Source organism: Salarias fasciatus, chromosome 1 (genome assembly GCF_902148845.1).
Source record: "Salarias fasciatus chromosome 1, fSalaFa1.1, whole genome shotgun sequence".
NCBI lineage: Eukaryota > Metazoa > Chordata > Actinopteri > Blenniiformes > Blenniidae > Salarias > Salarias fasciatus.
In genome coordinates this window covers 4,648,529-4,668,389 of record NC_043745.1, presented here as the reverse complement: position 1 = coordinate 4,668,389, position 19,861 = coordinate 4,648,529, and the positions used below count along the sequence as shown (strand labels likewise).

Below are 19,861 nucleotides of genomic sequence, written 5' to 3'. Positions count from 1 at the left end.
GCGGCTCCCACATCATTCCAGCTTAGCCTGAAGCGCTTTCAGTCTGCATCAAGGGATTGTCAGCTCAGTTTAATGACTAAGATTTTCTTTATTTTTTTAATATGACTGTTTGTGATTACAAGGTAATCTGCAAATATCCTCACGTCGAGAGAGTTGTGGTTTTTGATATAATTGTTTGGCAGCTCTTGGGGAAAAAGAAGCTGGAAAGAGTTTTTTTTCTTTCAGGTAATCACTTCATCATTTTCACATTATATGCAAAATAGTGTTTTATTTTGTTTGAGAAACAAAATCAGTTTGGTGTTAATTGTCTTCTGGGTATAATTTCTTCTTCACTTAGAAAAATTGTCATGTGCTTGCAGAATTTCTGTAATTTTAGACTCTAATGGATATAATCAAAGGTCTGCCTGTTCTATATATCCAAAAAGAAGCTGAATTTCAGTTTCAAGGTTTGTCAGTATTGGACACTGCGTCATTAAGCCAGATTGTACAATGTGCTGTTCCCCCAATTCCCCCTTGAAATACAACATTTGAAAAACTACGTTCTTTGGAGCACATGAAACCTTGAAGCTCATCAAAAGGGAGCGTAAAAAGCCAGTCCCAGTCCCAGTCCCCCCCCCCCCCCCGCGGGTATGGATGCATTGTGGGAAGGATTCGGCGAGCCGGGCAGCAGCTGGAAACTCTCCGACTGAGTTTGAGAGAGACGTTCTCACCTGTCCAAATGAAGCAGATCTCCTGTGAACAATGCAGGGTTTAATTCAGCTACTTGGCACACAGCAGGTGTGAAATCACCTCGGGGTGTGATCACATCGCTGCTGCTCTCAGAAAGTTTTCCACTGTTTGAGCTTCACTCCACCACGTTGGATTTGACCTGCGCGCTGAAAGTGCTCACATTGCCTGTTGGCGCACACCGGCGGAGGATCACACCAGGGTTGGAGGGACTGAGCAGATCTTAACTTCCATAACCGCGTCCATTTTAAGACATTGCATGAACAAACAGGGTTTTGTCTGCACCTCCCCAGCCTCGTTACACGCTGAATTTATACCAAATGATAGAGTTTGGTCTTTACAGTTTAGTTTTATGAAGACAGAAAGAAATCAGTGCTCAGTGATGAAGTTAAAAAGTTACATACAAAATCAGGGAACAAGAAGATGTACAGCAGTAAGGAAATTATGTATTTATATCAATATTCCTGGTTGGAGTTGAGGTTAAAGACTCCCATTTTTTGCTATTGCTTATATAGACCAACTGCCTTCTGTTAAGGTGTCAAGAGCTGCTTCTCAAAATGTGAGCTGTATTTTATAGTTAGAGGCCAGGGTTGACTTCTTGTGTATAGTGGTGGAAATCACAGAGATGCAACTTTTCGATCAGCACTTTTGTTCGTCTTTGTCATTCTGTAAGGTATGTTAGCATCTGGAGACAGTTGCTGTAAAACATTGTTCATCTAGACCCCGTTTACCCAACAGTGTTTTGAGAGAAAAAAAAAAGAAAAACATGTTTCAGAGAAGTTTGGTGTTTACGTGGGAATGGCAGAAACATTGAAAATGATGTAGTTATCATGTTTTCCATGGGTTGTGATGTTTCTTGCTTTTGTAATGAAGTTTTTCATTTACACTTGAAAACATCATGACTCAGACTGCCTCGCATTCCTTCCTCACTACATGGATGTTGTTGGTGTGAAATACCGTCTTTCCTCAAACGCACCACTCATATTCCAGGTGGAGCCCATCCGTAGAACCTTTCCACCCTTTTCTCTTGGCGTCAGCACCAGTGGTCCAGAGCCTCGGACCATCCTCAACTTCTGCATAAACATTCACAGCTATTGGTGCTATTTGGGACATGGAAAGTGAGACCTGACTTAGGCCATTGTCCTGGATGATTATTTCCGGGCCAACTAGGGAAAAAAATATTCTACTCACTTCATGGTCTACGAGAGTGGAACATCCTTTCAAATCCAACCTAATTTAACTCTAACTGAAATGCACAGTGTGGATTATGGCGGAAGCACGGTGCTTTGGATGTTGTACGAGGGAGAGAGAGAGAGCAAGGGAGGACCCTGTCAAATGGGGAGGATCTGTAATACTACATTGATTGTGGTGTAGATAGTTAAGTTTCAAATTAAACTATGTTTCACCCTTTAAAGCAAAATGTGCGAGGAAATAAAACGGCGTATCAACACAGCAGAAAAGACAGCTGGTAAAATACAGTTTATTTGAGCACGCTGCTGCTCCCTGGCCCCTGGCTTCAGTCAGACCTCATTTCACGTTTCACAAGCCTGAATACAAAAAGCAGACCTACATATGTGTGTGGGTGTTCACGTTTAGCCATCGTTGTGGGGTCAAAAACCTTGTTTGATTCACTCTAATAGAGTGAAATCATGAAACCCACAAATCTTCCATGAGTGTAAGAGTGAATGTGATTTCAGGGCTGCAGTTAGAATTACCTTAGGGTAAGGAATGGTTAAGGTTAGCTTACATGACTATGGAATAGTAACAGCACTGCTAATACTCTTTGGACATGCATGTATGTGGACAGGTGATAATTCTATGCAGATGTAGGTTGAATAAATTAAGCCCTTAATCAAAGGGATACAAATCTCAGGCTTGAGCTCCAGGTCACTGTCAGAGACTGAGATAGGCGTCTCAATAAAATTGATATAAGTCAAAGCGATGTCCTCTGACGGTACGAGTACAGAACAGGTTTGTCAGTGTGACCTTGTTTGTCTGACTTTCCTGTGGTAATTATGGGTCATTCAAGTCAATTCACTTTAATCTCTATTGTTCCAAATTCAACACACTCATTTCAGCTTCAGCAATTCCACATGAGCAAGCAGAGGAGACGGTGGAAAAAAAAAAAAAAAAAATCCCTTTTCATTTTTCACAGCTAAGAATCCTGCAGGACCAGATTCAGAGGAGACTTTCTGCAGCTGTGGTTGATGTTACCCCCGATGCACACTGGATGCGGTCCGGCTGCGAATGGCTGCGGTCCGGACACCGCAGCTAATCCGTAGTCATTAAAATCAAGGCTGTGGTGCACGCCGGCTCTGGTCCGGCTCCGGTCCGGCTCCGGTCCAGCTGCGGTCTCTTTCCGCAAGGATCCTATTTTTCCGCATGCCCCAGCCCGGTGCCCGGAAGGAAACGCGATACGTGTTCCAAAATAAGTGACTTCAAAATAAAATCTGTGTCGGGTTTTTGCCTTAATATTCTATTTTTTTACTTCTTCTGGTAGAATACAGAACAAACAACGTCATGTAGTTATTATAGGCATTAGAAGAATGAACGGTTTTGTACTTCGTCACTGTAGGAAAGTGAAAAGACACCAAAATGGCTCAAAACAGCTCTGTGACCGGAGCAGCTCCGTGTTGCCAGATTGGGCAGGTCTCTGCCAAATCAAGCGTCTTTTTTGAACACGTCGGACGGGTAGATGAAATGATTATGTGTTTATGACGTGTTTTTTTATCATACAAATACAGTTTTAATGTGCATTTTCAACCGAGATGGCGGTTTGGGCTGCTTTCTGTTGAGTAAAACGGGTTTCATATTGTCTACGGGGGATAACGACAGATCTGGCAACCTTCTCCAGCAGACTGCAGAGACACCGCAGGCGGTGTGAGTCACAGAGCTGTGGTATACCGGACCGGAGCCGGACTGCAGCCGGAACGCAGCCGGACCGCATCCAGTGTGCATCGGGGGTTAGGGGGTAGAAGGAAAGAAAAAGATTGGACAGACAGACAGAGTGTGTTGTTTAGCATTCTGACCCCTTACTAGAACCAGGGCTTGAATTTCCTCCAACAAAGGTGTTGATGCATGATTTCAATATAAAGGTCTTGCCTCCAAAATGCATTAAGTGTGTGGTGTTGTTCACCTGAAGGGTTGCAGTATTTGCCACTGCACCAACAGAGCTCCAGCCTGCCTTGTCAGTACTGCAACCCTGTGTGAGCTCTCGAAAAAAACTCAAATATCTAGTTTACGTTTTGAAAAAAGGTTTAAACTGCTTTCCAAAGCTGAGGTTTCTGTCGGGTTGAGGTCAGTGTAGCAGGTGAGGAAGGCAGAGCTGAGGTGTCCTCAGAGAAAATGATGAGCCAGTCTGAATTTGCATGTTTGTGTCTGTTAGGGGGGGAAAACAGAACATGTCTGCAGTCCAGTGGTCAGTTCAGGTCAATCGCCCAGTCAGTGCCCGAACCCTCCACCCACCCGCTTCAAGCCCCCGTCTGTTTCATTGTTTTGTGTTATTTTTGTATTTTTATTTATTTATTTATTTATTTTTATTTTTTTTTTTTTTGGGGGGGGGGGTGTTGGAGATATGACATGTGCAAAGGAAAGTAGAAAATGTATGTTATTGTTCTTTTGGAGACAAGATGCAAAGGAGGAGAGACAAAGAAAGACGCAGGCAGGCAGGAGGATGGTGGAGAAGAGGGAGCCGAGGCTTTCAGGTGTGATTTGCGAGGAGAGTGCCGAGCGTTTCATCTGAATTCAGCCAAGTTCTCCACAGAAGACATTGATCAGAATGAGATGTGAAGCGTGGCGAGGGGAGAGGATGAACGAGAGCCGGATGAGATCGTGGAGAGGGAGGGGAGGGGTGGGGGGGCAGTGAGAGGAGGGGTTAGAGGGAAGGCAGAAGAAAATGAAGCAGTGCTTATTATTAATGTTTTCAATTCACAAGTAATACCTCAGAAGTAGGAGATTTAAAAGGAAAAAAAAAATCTTTATACTCCATGTCTGCTTATTTCTCCCAGCTCTGCCTTAATAATGAAGGTTATCCCTCAGTGTTTTCAATCCAACATGCTCCACTTGACTTTTAATGACACCACATTGGTTTTTCAAACTTTTTAAAGATTGTCGGTGTGGTGCTCGATACCGAGGTTCATCTCGTCATTATATTGATGTGGCCCTGGGGAGCCAGCGGATCTCGGAGCGGAGATGTCTCAATGCGTTGTAACAATAGCCCATGGAACAATACCTCCCTCCGGTCCTTTATCCCTTTGCTACACACACTGTTCTGCTTTTAAAAGATTCAATGGCTCCCTCCCCAAGTCCCTCTGATCTCCCACATTTGGGAGATGAGATAGAAAAGATCCTGAAGCGAGCTGACATGTTTGAAACCATTTACTCTTTAGAGGTTACGAGCCTCAAAAGCATAGAATTGTACCTTCCAGAGAAACGCATTGATAGGTTTCAAAAATCTGATCACGACAGCATTGTACAAGCCAGAGCTGAATGAAGACAAGTTAAAAAGTTAGTCTGAAATAAAGAAAGAAAAAAAAAAAAAAAGAAAGGAGAGAGATTGGGGAAAAGGATATGTTCCTCCTTTCAAGGCCTTCTTCTTGAGAAAAAGTAAGACAAGCTACCAGCATAAATGTTAGCCCTCCTTTAGGTGTCACAGTACAGCATGAGACCAGTGGAGTAATATCTCACACATACGTGGACGTGCAAGGATGGAAAATGAGCTTTTGAAGAAGAAAGTAAGAAAATCTCCGATTTCGAGCCTGATATGAAACCTGCTAAAGAAGCCATGACTGGGTTTACTGTAGCTGCCCTAGCTTCCTCCCACAGTTCAAAAGGATGTGAGGTTAAACGCTGTCACTGACTTGGCAGTGGGTGTAAATTTGAGTGTGTGTGATTGTCTTTTGGTGTTTGCTCTTTAATGGACGGACCTGTCCTCGGTGGACCCCAGTTTCCTCCATAGTCAGTTGGGTTTTGATTTGCTCTAATGAACTTAGTCAATGATCGGACTTTATAGAAAGATTATTTTGTGAGTAAGAACTAGGGATGCTAACATATTGCTATCAGGGTCGTTACTGGACGGCATACTCGTTCTAGCAAAACAACGTCATCCGCCAGTAGCGTGAGCAACAGGTAGACAAGAAACGATGATCAGTGTCCGTGGTTTGGAGATTAATCTCAATGAGAATGACAAACGTAAAGTGGACTGTAAATTATGCTCTGACAAAATATCAAGGGGACAAAGATGTTACACCAGCCACTTAGACATTTGGAGCAGCAGAGTTAGAACGATGTGGATTAGTAGTGTAACTGCTTCGTGGATCAGGAGAGTTTTACACTGAGCTGTGCTAAATGCTACATGCTAAAGAGTTCCAGGACTTCCTTAAGCATGATTTCAAATCATCTTCAATTATAATGTTTCTACTGCAATTCTCTTCAAAGTCCATGTTGCTTTCTATCCGAAAAACTTATTAAAATCCATTTTTCAAGCACTTTTCCTCCTATCCTCGTACAGTAGCCGCCACGAACAGTGTTAACTGCATTTGAAACAGCCAGCTGTTTCACATCATTCGTGGAAATTAGTTCTTCAGCTGTGGTCAAAGTCCACTGTGGTCATACCTTTTCTAGATGGAAGTAAACAGCGAAGTTCAAAGGGGAACAACTTTGTGGATCCTGATCACGGAGCAGGAAGTCATTTCAGGTTGATACTCAGTTGGATTTATTGGTAGCAGAGTCCACAGATGAGGAGCTAAATCAAAAGCTGGAAGGGGATGGAGGCAGGAGCAGGGAAACAGCAGGACGGTCCTGAAAGACAATGCACCTCAATAAACAGTTGCCGCTGCAGTCGGTACTCTGTTGCCAACTGGCAGGAAGAAAACTTTTGCTACACCGTGTGAACCCTGCTGATGCTGAAAAATCTCCAAGACCCAAAAACGGAGTGGTCCAGCTGTGGTGCTGCACCCAATGAATTTGCAGTTCTAATAAACACCGTCGACCTACAGATGGTGTTCAACCTCCTGAACACTAACTGGAAGATAAGACCGGGTCTCTGGACCAAAGCTCTGCTTTGTGTGGAGTCACTACAGTTAGCATGGACTCTTAAAGCTCAGTGGCTTTAGCACTGTTTCATTCCAACTTTTCAATGATCATCACGGTGGATGGGCTCAGTTAGAATTGGTATGGAAAAACAGTACAACACACACTTTTAGTAATGAAAAATGGATCCGCAATTTATTTCAAACAGTAACTGATTAGTTGGGGGGAAAAAAACAACAACAAAAAAAACAAAAAACTCAAAACTGATATAGTTGCTGGACGGCTGTGGTTCAGTGGGGAGAGTGGTCATCTCAAAATTGGAAGGTTGTTAGTTTGATTCCTGTATCCCCCTGTCTGCATTTTGAAGTGTCCTTGGGCAAGACACTGAACCGTGAAACCCCCCAGTGGACAGTTTGAGGCAATGGCTTGCTTGGCAGCCGCCTCCACGAGTGTGTGAATGTGGTAATGCAACGAAAAGTGCTTTGGGCTCTGGTAATGCAGGGTAAAAGGCGCTATTTAAGTGTAGTTCATTTACCATTGTACTTGACCAGTTTTGTGATTCTGTGTACTGTTACACCAAGCCATTCACCATTTAATTTCAGAAAAGTTTCAGTTTACTCAGCAACATTTTGAAACAGGTTATTTCTCCATAAAAGGAAGAAATGTGAAAACAATATGGTTAACATGCCAGATCATAAATTGGCACTGCTGTTTTTTTTTTGTATTTTTTTTTTTTTTTTAATGAAACCACGCATACACATGATCATAGAACAATACGGTATAAACTTTAACAATGGGAGTGCACAGATATGCACATGGAAAGACCACCAAGCTGGATTGATATTACAGTGACTCTATCTTGGGCGCTATTTTCAGAAAGTTGCGTTTCCAGTGACTCTTGAGCACTGTTGTGTTTACAGAGCTCTTAATGGAAAACCTTCAAATGTCGTGTACCGTATTTTCCACACTATTAGGCACACGTAAAAGCCTCTAATTTTCTCAAAACCCAATAGAGCGCCTTATATTTCGATGCACCTTTTTTGCGGGTATTACGGTAATCACCCTGATCACATGAGCAAACAACCCCTGCTTGCTAAGCTGCTAAGCTAGCTAGTTCAAACAGGACGGCAAACATGAAGCTTCAGGCTCATTCTCCACCTCCAACCTGTCAGTCACCATAATCACACAGTTGTCCTCCACTCTCCCAACCGCGGAGCACGGCACGCGGCTGCACGGCCGGCCGACGTGGGGAGCGGTTGGACGCCGGGCGGCAGCCTGCACGCTGTGACTCCGAGAACGGCCGGCCCCCGCCCGGCAGCCCCCCCGCCGGGACGCCGGGAGCGGCTGGCCGGCTGCGGCTGAGCTGCCGGTGGGGCACTACACTCAGGAGACGGCAGCTGGCTGAACCCCGGTGACCAAGCGACCAGTTGTGGCTGCGCTCTGAGCTGCATATCCGTGAAGAGGAGCGATCCTCAGTCAAACTCGCTCTGATATGTCGCTTTACTCACACATTTCAACCGAGAATGTAACCACCTAGACTGCCAATATGTATTTCGCTCATACACTATTCTATACATCCTATGCGCCTTAAAACGTGGTGCGCCCCATGTATGATTTTTTTTAATAAAAGCCATTCATTGACTGTGCGCCTATTAATCCAGTGAGCCTTATAGTGCCGAAAATACGGTAATTGAGGCCTTAATCATCTCCTTCAATCAGACCTGTCCAGATATTGCACATATTGCCGCTGTGACCTATTAGTGCAAGACAGACATCCGTTAAAGAGACAGCCAACAAGATGGCTGTAACACAACAGTAGCTGCAGGTACTTCCTCCAGCAGTGACTGAATGGATGGATATTGTGCGGAGAATGACCTTGTCTCTAAAGTGAACTGTTATCGAAGGTTGTTAAAGCACCACAGGTACTTTAGCAACATGTTAATGTTAAAAACAGTCGGACATATTTAATGTTACTCTAAATGACTGAAGTGTTTCAAAGTGAGTTCAGTGGAGTTGAAATAAATCTGACTTAATATGGAAACACTGACTTCAGCTGATGCTATGCTAACATGCTAGCAAATGGAGCAGAAAAACACAGAAGCTCCTCAGATGTTTTCATGCATATTATACAAGTAGCAATCTCCCTTTTAGTAAACTGAATAATTTATTCTGTGATAGTATTCAGTTGCTGACAGGTTACTATAAAAGTAGCTATGTTCCTTCATTATTCACCAACTATGAACAAACCAGGGCGGGATCTGTAAATACTCATATTTAATGGAGCTACGTCTTATTCTCTGATCTTACATGTCATTGGCTCAGCTCGTAAATGAGAATGGCACCACAAGTGTTTATTTTCACACTAGTGTTTGCATGCTTGTGTCTTTGGTTGGGCTAAGCAGTAAACACTTGAGTCAAGGTTACAGCATGATTAATTCCGTTCAGTTTCGAAGCCACGGCGTGTTTTCCTGTATTGAACGAGACGTCTTTGTATGGAAACGTGTTTGCTCTGCATGACGGACTGTTTCACTTGACTGAACGATTAAACGACCGTGTCTCAGTGTCCAGTGACACAAATAAGGAGTACGGGGGAATGGTGTTCATAGATACTTTATATGCTTGATTAACAGAAGACACTATTCATTAAACTCCCACACTCCTCTGCGTTTGAGCTAATTTGTTGTGTGGCTGCACGCACCCACTGCAACAATAAAGCCATGCGTGACTGATGCAGGCAGGTTACAAATGAATGAAAGAGTCTGGTTGTCAATGGGAAACTATCCCTGCTGACACTGGCGCATGCACACAGTAGAAAGCTGAATTAGTGCGAGGCATCAGTCAGAAATAACAGAAAACATCATCCGTATCGGAGATGCAGCCAGTTTGGATGAATGAGTGGGACAGTCAGAGCAGTCCTGCCACACGGAGTGAAGTCCAGTCAGTGCAGAAGATTGGGCATAACGTGACTCGCTTGTTTTCACTACATTTCACATTACATGCATTTGTATCAGAGTGCATGCATCTCTCGGTGCATGCTCAGTGGAAACCTATTTGACCAGTGACACTGTCACCACACACACACACACACACACCCCAGAGTTTGCAGTACATACTCAATTTCCATTTATTTTCCTTTCCAGAGCTTCATCAAACTACTCGACCTTGACAATCACAATTTTCATCCCTGCCTCATCAACATTTAGCCCTCTTTTCCAGGAACTCGTGCGGAAAAACAGCTAGATTTCTTCGACCCCCGACGCCTCGCTGTACTCATTGAGTTTCCTCTTTCTGCATCAATGTCTTTCTGTTTTACTGGTGTGTACGCACATGTTTACAGGACTGTGTAGGGTTTATTAGTAAGAGATCATTTCCTGCAGATGCAGCTCTAGCAGAAAGTGGCGAAATGAGTGCTGTTGTGGCAGGGATATCAGACCCTCAGACATTATCAAAGTACTGGGTGAACTAATCAGTAAATTATTTCGGCCTCTCTGGTGTTTCACTTTATATTAATAGAGGATAGAATTGTTCAAGTGTATATCAATGATATATGTTGATGATGTACAAGTGTATATGGATGATATACACTGACTGTGAATGAGTGCCACCTTGTTTTCCTTCAGATCTTCTTTTGGTCAACGACTTGATAAGGTCCTCAAAACTTCCCTCAGAGGTTTTCTCAGATATAGTTGTGACATCATTGCAGATTTGCTCCAGACTTGTTAGCTTCATGTGCATGGTGTGAATCTTGTCTTCCACCATTTGAGAAGTTGGCTCCGCTGGACTGAGATCTGGGGCTGTGGAGACCATGAGTCTGTGAACATAGTGCTGTGGTCCAGAACACAGTTTGACATGATTTGATCTTTGTAACAGGGGTGTCAAACTACATTTTAATTCAGGAGCCATTTACAGACCAATTTCATCTTGAGTGGGCTGGATTGTTAAAACAGTCTCACAACAACCTTTAAATTTAAAGAATACAATTTTACTGAAATCTTCTGTTGCATTGTGCCTGTTATTACAAACTCATCCTGTCAGCATGGCTTTCAGGCTAATGCTAGTTAGCTAGTTTTCGTGGCAGCATCACTGATATCTCGGCTCAGGTCTCAGTGTTGTGATGAGTCTGTTGCTCTTCAGGAATTTGTGGGAAAATCAATGTTTTCTTTGGCATTTTTACAATTTGATCAGTGCTCAGTGGTTTTTGGTGGCCAGGTTGGAGCCTTAAGTGGGCCTCATTTGTCCCACGGGCCTCTGTTTGATCCCTCTGTGCCTGAAGTCTCCATCATAACATGGTACATTGTATTGGTAAAGTTTCAACTCAATACTGACCTGAAGATCGACTCAGTGTCCAGGCTGGTTTTCCAGATGTCTGTTATCCTGGTTTGTCCTGTTTCTGTGGAGTTTTGGTGAGTTTTGGTGAATTTTCAGCCTCTGTGTTTATCTGACTGCACCGCCTCTCTGGAGGAGTTCAAGCTTGACCCCGTTGTAAGTTAACGTTGTTACCAGCACTCATCTGAAATCCTGGCCTACCTGTCCTCGGTAACCAGTCTGGTGATTCCTCTCACCTGTAGCACCAATCACCAAACTGCTCTGTACCTTTTTTTTATTATTTTTTTTTTATTATTTTTATTATTATTATTATTTTTGTCTACACCATTCTCTGGAAACTGGGTCCATTCACTACGTTCAGTCATGAAAATTACTTTTTAAGCACACTATTTAATTTAATACATGACTGGAATATCAGCAGTTCATCTAGATGCAGGTGTATTAACAGATCATTTCACTATATTTAAAGGACTGTGGAAGAGTTAAATACACTCTAATGATGGACTGGGCCAATTAACTTAATTCCACTCAGACATACTTGGGTCCTCCTGTCTCTCAGCTGTCGTGACTTCTTATCCGTCCTCCGTAGACTAACTCTCACTCTCTAACTGTGACCTAAATTTTTTTTAAATAATTGACCAGAAAGTTTCACAGTACGGTAATGAAGAACTCTGCTGGGTAAGAAACCTGTTCCAGCAGTCATTGCTAATTAAAATCAATATACAGATATATGCACTCCTGGTTTGTCCAACTACATAGTATTCAGCTCTCAGATTTTGTTGAGTTTTGTGTAAATTTGAGCAGGGGGTTGTACAGAGAAGGTATACAGACAGTGACATACAGGCCAAGTTTACAGGACAAAACAAATCTTTAATTGCTCGGAGCCACTGGCCTCATTTTTAAAACATTGTTGTGTGAAACATGAAACTTTTCAGAAACAAAAATGCAAAAATTATGCGTTTGGGTTTACAGGTTGACTCTCGTTTGTTTGGTCTACTTCATGGAACTACACTTTAATCCATGCTGTTCTTGCCGAACTGTCTGTGATTTGACTCCAGCATCATCTGAACTGCGTTAAACACCTCAAACACAAGACTTACAGCAGTCTGAGGCTTCATTCACTCCTTAGCTTGAGAGAGTGATTTTCTGAGACACATTTCAGGGGTATTGTACGATATGACCCTGAGGTGGTTTCATTCTTTTTTTTTTTTATTGCAGAAACAGCTGATTTTCTTAAAGCTGTAAAAAAGACAGCAGCAGGATGTAATCACTTGTCAGGATGCTTTTGTTTGCTTCTCTGTCAACTGTTATTTTCCAAAAGACTATTATTTTTTTTTTTTTTTTTTTTTCAGTTGTGAATACATTGTGTTTTTGACAGATCATTACGTCATGTTCCTTTTTTAAAAAAATACATTTGACATTTTTTGATCTTGTGGAAATTCAACTGCAATCACAGTGTTTTTCAGAACTGAAAAAAAGGAACCTACCAGTCCTGTTCCATCTTTTCTTACAACAAACAACTTTATGTCATCAGAATGTTCAAATTCAAGGTCCACTACTTCATTCCCAGTGATGAGTTTTGGATGTTTTGCCCAAAATCAGTAATACTATTCGATCCTGTGGTATCATTTGGAAGTACGATCATTAAAATCTGCTGAATATAATATCTGATCTTAACAAACACTTTCCCCACCATGTGGAGTGTTGAGCTCGTGTCTTCCTCTGTCTTTCTCCGCACAGCTGCAGTCCTTCCTCCAGGTCAGCGTGTCCCAGGTGCGGGTGGACGAGTGTCCCGGCTCGGACTGCGCCAGCTCGGGAGGCTGCACCAGCGTCCTCAACGTGCGTGACACGCCCACCGTGGTGGATTGCGGGACCATGAGCCTGGTGTCGGTGACGGTGGAGTCCTCGGCCGTGTGCTCCTGCCCGGGCAGAGAGCAAACCCATCAGCCCTGTGCCGCATATCCCAGAAACCCCTGCTTCAACGGCGGAGTGTGTGTGGACACGCAGCACGGATACAGGTCAGTTACAGATGATCCTACAGTTAGGGTTAGCCTGATTATGCTAAAATTAGTATGAAAAATTGAAAATTGAAAAATCGAAAAGAATACTTTTTTCTGCAATCTGAACTGACACATCCACTGGTAGCTATATTCTAAAATCATGATGGGATCTTTGATACATTTTTCTCCGTGAAGGGTCTTTAAAACCCATTCAGCCTCCTTTTTTTTAACACAATGAACTATTCAGATAATTTTGGCCTTAACTGTTCATTCATTCACACGATTGCAATATTAGATGCTGTCTGCTGGAGCAAAAATGTACCAGTAATGGCGAATAACTTTAAGCTATATTCAAAACGGTGTGCATGGATATGCTTTTTAGTTCTGTATCTGGAGGTTATTCCTCTCTTTTCCTTTGTCTCTGTTGCTGCTTTAGCTTTTTCTTGTTGCTGCCTGTGGAGGTTCAAATTTGAGATCGTTATTGAAACCGTTTCTCATCTGAGAACCAACATTGACTTGTCAGATGTATCATTTCATGATGATTCATATGATAAACAACAATCTTCAGGATGCTCCAAGGTTAATTTAAACAGTTACAGGAGTTTATTCTGCTGATCTCTTATGAACTGAAAAGAAATTAAGCTATTACATCTCTTGATAACCACGACAGAACATATATGAAGGAATTAAAAAGAGAAATCACACACATTTTGAGCAAAGCTGTGATGTTTACATACGTAGGTCTCATTAAAGGATCCCTCAGAGAGAATAGAAATGAATCAGCAGTTCAGGAGAGCAGGTCGAAACCCTGGCTGTCATGATTTATTTAAAGGAGGAAATGTTAAAAGGGAGGTAAGTGAGGACATGGGAGTGGTGAAGAATGGCAGTCGGCAGTGTAACAACACCTGCAGGGCAGTTGTTTTAAAGGCTGAGCCGTAAACCTCATCCTCTTACGTCAATAGGTCTTGAACTTCTTGTTGACCATCGCAGCAGCTCGCCATCAGAATGGACCGTTTATTCTCAGAGAGATGGCGGAAATAAATCAGGGTGAAAATGGCTTCAACCTCACCCACCCACACCGAGTCTCAGGCGAGCTGTCACACACACTCTGTTTGTTTCACACAAACAGGAAAAAAACCCAACACTTCCGTTTGCATTTTGGGGACCTTTTTACACAACAGCGGTATTTTGAGCCACTGAAGACACAAGTTTTTGAAAACACTTGTGCTCCTCCTGTGAAAATGCTGCTATGGCATAATTAGCACCAAAAATAACCAACAGCGCCAACCTGTGGCCTGGCATGAAGATTACATCATCTCCAGCAAGTCTGCAGTTTTGTGTCAACAGACATCATTTTCAAAATGTCGCCGTGCAAACATGAAACTTTTCCGAAAGGAAAACGCCGCATTCTCACCTGAAGTGTCGCATAATCATATCCTCAGATGAGCTGTCACACAGGAACTGCCGTCAGTCTGGAGCAGCGATTACCTGAGGAAATCGAGTAGTTTGATTACAAAGCATACTTGAGGCAATTTTTTTTGCCTCGATTATGATGGATGCTTCTATTCAGATCGAGTGTGTGTGTGTGTGTGTGTGTGTGTGTGTGTGTGTGTGTGTGTCTCTATTAAGGTCCAGAGGAAATCTCTGCAAAGTAGTCAGTTAACCTAACTAGACGTGCACAAAGTGATAGAAAAAAAGGAAAGTATCCTGAGAACATATTTTATTTCTCACATACAAATCACTGCACTGCAGTTCTGAACAATCTGTACTTTCATGTAGTTCTTCTCCTCACAATCTGTTTCTCACTCAGAAGGACATGGAGCTGTCGAGAGTCGTTCAACAACGAATAATCTCAGGGCGTTAAACACTTGATTGTATGGCTAATGCACAAGTGTGCTTGAAGGCCTCTCCACGGTGTAGATATTCTCACAGCTTCTATTGAGGGTCACGCTCTGGGGGGGGGGCATTACGGCTGCAGTGACATCCCAAGCATTTCATTTTGCCACTGAAAGGAGAGCACACAGTGAGCAGGCATGTCCTGAGGTTTGAATGCTCTTTCGTGGGCATCAAGATCACTAAACATCTTGCGATGCGAGGTTTCTGCTTGCGCCTGACAGGAAGAAGTCCCACAGCTGCAGCTTTCTTGGAACTGGCCTCCAGACTCTCTGAGCAACACAAAATGTGGGTTATGTCATGTGGCTTTATGTCAGGAAATTGGGAACTGCTTCATCCTGTCCGCCTTGAAATTCAAGTAGCAATGATCATCAGTATTACCCTCACATTTCTCTCATTTGCAACATAGAGAATGAAAGTCCATTAGGTGAGAAACCACTGGGGAAATTATAATAGAGACAGCCAGAAGGAAATTAAAGGAGTGATGTACACCAATTAGCCATCGCTTCATGTCCACCTGCCTAGTGTTGTCTAGGTCGAATTTTTGCAAACACCGAGAGCCCTGGTCTGTCTGTGCCCGGAGTGTCAAACACATTTTAGTTCAGGGTCCACAAACAGCCCAGTTTCATCTTGAGTGGTCAATTTAAACTATAAGGCTTGTCTTTGTAGTGGTGCAGAGGATACACACCTGATTAAAATGTCACAGGTTTGGCCTCAGGGATATGTTGTGTCTACCACAAACCAAACTGGAGCCTCTTGGGGGCCAGTTTTAGCCCACAGGTCATATGTTTAACATCATTCTTCTAGATTATCAGACCTCTTAGCTGTGGTATCTTGTATTGAGATGTTAGCAGCAAATCTTGCCAGGTGGCACCAGGAAGACTCTAACCTCATTATGATTAAATTAATCATCAAACAAGCCACTGGTGACCACTGTCTCCTTAAGAGTGTAGAAAGCCTGTAGCAATGCTTCGGTAGGTGGTTGGTGTCAAAGGCACATCCACATGGACGCAGCACAGCAGGTTTGCTTCTTGTCGTCCATATGCTGCCCTGAAATCCCCCGGTGAGCCTTGCACTTGGACCCGAGCGTCCATGCATTATGAATACAGATGTGATTTATCAGACCTGGCATATTTCCTCCATTGCTCCACAGTCGAGAGGCTTGCTGCCCATCGTTGCTTCTTGCAGGAGAGGACAGTAGTCAGGAAGGACACCCTAACTCGTCAACGCACTTGCAGCAGCGTTTATACTGACACCTTTCACTCAGAAGTACCAGTAACAGCTGTAGCAGTTACACCTTATCTGTGGGATGAGACCAAACAGGCCAGCTTTATGCTCCCTAAATGCATTATCTAGTTTGGGTTGGCCCTGCTCAGGTCTGTAGACGATCTGAACCAGTCAAGAAACCTCTTCAAATCTAGAAACTTGTCAATTTTTCTGCCTTAACGAGGTTGAGGTTTTTCTCCTCATTTGTAAATGTTCAGTGTCATGGCTGATGAGTGTGTATGTGCTATAATGCAGCAGACACATGAATCCGATGGAAATCAAACTGCGATGTAGCCACAAATACTAAGGCACAGCCCCCTCAAACTTTTGAACTTGTCCAATCACTTTCTTCTCATGAGCTGTCTTTCTGAAGACTTTTAGCTCCATTATGAACAGTCACTGTGAGTCATGTTGTAATTAAAGCTGCCAACGGTATGTGTAGTCAAAGGATAACCCATAATCAGCTGGTGGATGTTGACATGCAAAGCGCTGTTTCCATTTCAGTGTTTAGAAATGCACCCACGTCTGTGAGCAAACATGAGCAGACACTCTGTTTGAGGTATAATTTAACATCCTTCTTTTTTTTGGTTAGTTTATTTATTTATTTATTTATGTATTTTTTAAATCAAAGGAAACAAAGCCATGCCAAGATAAGTACAACTGGAAATGTTGCTTAGTGGGGTCATATATTTTTACCAAAGCAAGCAATTCTATAACTGATATTCCATGAAAAGAATCTTCAAAAAGTTCCAGTGAAGTGAGCATATGGGTCAGTTAAGATGTAATGAAGAGGTCTTCACCAGTCCACTCGCCTCCCTGCTGCTCGGTCAAGACTGTGAACCCAATCTAGCCAAAGTGGGCCTGAGCTGTGAGCATCAATATTTTGAATAGTAATTAGAGTGGACCCAAGTGGGCTCTGAGTGCCTGAAAAGTTATTTTGTGCCGGCTGGTGATAGAGCATTTGACTCCACTTTTTTAAAACTTCAACCACTCTTGAATCTGTGACTTATGACTTTACTGACTCCTTCTTTATCTTCAAGCTTTTTATGTTGTGATGTGCGAAATTCAGAAATACAGGTTTACAGTTCAGTGTACACCCGTCCCATGTGCTCATCTTAAAAATGGCAGCTACATTGTTGGATGGAAGTGTGGCCTTATAGTTTTTGAAAAGTTACAATGTCAGCAGAAGAACGTTTGCTCAAGATACTAAAATACTGTTTTTAGCACTTCAAGACCCCAAAAGTCACATCCAACTTGCAGTTTGTTGCTCGGTTTGTCAAACAAGTTCTGCAATTAAAAGTTTTAATTTCACACCAATTACACAGGTTCTAATTATGCACATCGGATTTCACATGACAGAAGCTACGTGGAAATGAAGACGACCTGAGCGAGACTGACAAGTGGCACCAGACAGGAAGTCATGTGACAAGGAAACTGTGACTTGTGCCAGTGTCTCTGGAGGAGACAAAAACTTTAGTTTATGGCAGGATGAGACGCAGGCTGAAGACACATTTCCCTTTATAGTTTATGAGAAAATTGTTAAAAAAAACCCTTAAAGCTCGTGTCCGGAGTTTCCGTTCGTTTCCAACGTACGTATCATTTTTCAACAGAGCTTAAATGTGTCAGTCTGGTTTGATTCTACAATATAATATTAGCATAAAGCAATATAAAAATTTATGTATGAGCTCCGCCTTCGTCTCATAGACCCCCATGTTATCCGAAGAAGCGCCGGTCAGCGTCAGCCAATAGATTTTGAGCTTCTGCTGTGTCATGCTGTCAATCAACGTGTGGAGCAGCCAGAGAGCACGGCCGCTCGCCCAGGTAGAGGTGAGTTAGCGCCGCAGCAGCCGCCCCGCTTACCTCGGATATATCCACTGTCTGCTGAACATCCACCGTAAACAGCTCAACATGGAGGATGCTGCAGGACTCGGAGGCTCTCATTTTCACCCGACAGATAATGCACGTGCACAATTACAGGGGCGTGGCTTGGTCGCTCATGACAGCAGAGGGAGGGCGGAACCTCGAGAGGTTGGACTAAAAAAAAGCTCTCATTCTTTCAAAACTCCGGACACGAGCTTTAAAGGGTAATCAGTTTAACTTAAATGTGGTCTGACTTCGTTGCACCTTCCTCTTTCTTCTCACACAATCAAATTTGTGAGATTAGTTTGAAACCGAAGCCAGTGTTTTGTTTAATTTTGAATTAAGCATTTCTAAAATTTAAAAAATAAATAAATAAAAATAATACATAATTTATTAAATCTTGTAAGTAGTTTTTTGTAAACAGTCCTCAACCAAATGTGGTTATATATTGTTTGGATGAATAACATAACTTTTATGATAATTAACTTTTAACTGCATTTATATTCACATTTCAAAGATTTCAAAGATGTGTCTGTGATCAAACAAAACAGAAGTCTCAAAGTATTTTTTATGCGCAATTTGTAGCTTGAAGTGTTGAAAAATATTTGCTTCATTTATGATTGAATCTGTTTGAAAGAGAGTTGCAGATCACCTCAGTCACGAGTGTAAGCACAGCTGTCACAGTGATGGGATCAAGAGTTCACTGGTTCAATTCCCACACTTGTGTTTTTTTTTTCTTTTGTTTTGTTTTTTTGTTTGTTTTTTATTTTTTGCTAAATCTTTTTGGTATTGCTGATCACCCACAAAACACATGCAAAGTGAATATGCATGAGGAAACATTGAGCATGATCTACAAGGCAGCTCTGTGGACATTAGAAATGATGTTATTGTCATTTATAAAGTGTTCAAGAAAATTTTTTTATTTTTTTTTCTTGTCACTCTGAATGCTTTTTTTCCCCAAATTCATCATAAATTGCTTTGTATTCAGAGCCAGATGTTGCAGTTTTTGGGTTGAGAACTTGCAGCTTTACACTGTGAGACATTAAGGTCTGAACGTCCAGACTTGACTTCACTGCCCGGCCTTTTCACAGACCAACAGACATGGAGTTTCTTCAAGTCTGTTAGCATTGTCGAACTCAAAATACAGCTCGTGGCTGCTTTTGTGTTTCTTAGTATTATAAATAGAAACACACCCATCACAACCTCCTCCCAGATGAAAGAGCCAGCTTGTTAGCTGTCACATACTGCCAGTTCTTGTTTCCAAAACCCAGCAAACAAGTGAGCTAAAGGAGAGCGTCCTCATTACCATACATCCCTCCATAAACAAGGCCAAAAAGTGGGGTGAGAGCGTCTCAACAAATCGTTTCAGCTACAAACAGCGATGATGAAATCCGCTCTCCGGTGCTTCTCATGGCAGACGAGACACGTTGACCCTGTTTAAACTTTACGTAATTCAGCCTGATGCTCCACGTATCCTCGGGCTCGGATCTTTAATGGTGGAAGTGAAGGGCTCTTTGCAACCAATTAAATACAACACCAGTGTGTGGGCCTCTGCTTTTATCACTGTCTCAACCCCCGTGCACGCTTTGAATGTTATGACGAAATTAACAGCCAATTCTCACACTTGTTTAGGAGTAAACCAGAGCTTCCTCCTCTGTGAAGTGTTGTCCGTCTGTCATGTAAGAGCTAAAGAAAATAACCGGCTATGAATTTACTGGCAGGAGAACTGTGCTAGTCAGTTTAAACTACACTAACCTGAT

General features: G+C 42.6%; 1 protein-coding gene across 1 annotated transcript in view; it reads left to right on the top strand.

Annotated features, from left to right (window-relative positions):
• LOC115389974 (neural-cadherin-like) overlaps positions 1 to 19,861 on the top strand; it is a 292,942-nt gene that overhangs the window by 147,507 nt on the left and 125,574 nt on the right. The window contains exon 26 of the mRNA XM_030093594.1: positions 12,823 to 13,100. Coding sequence (XP_029949454.1) covers positions 12,823 to 13,100 — 278 coding nt within the window. The remainder of the gene's footprint in view (positions 1 to 12,822; positions 13,101 to 19,861) is intronic.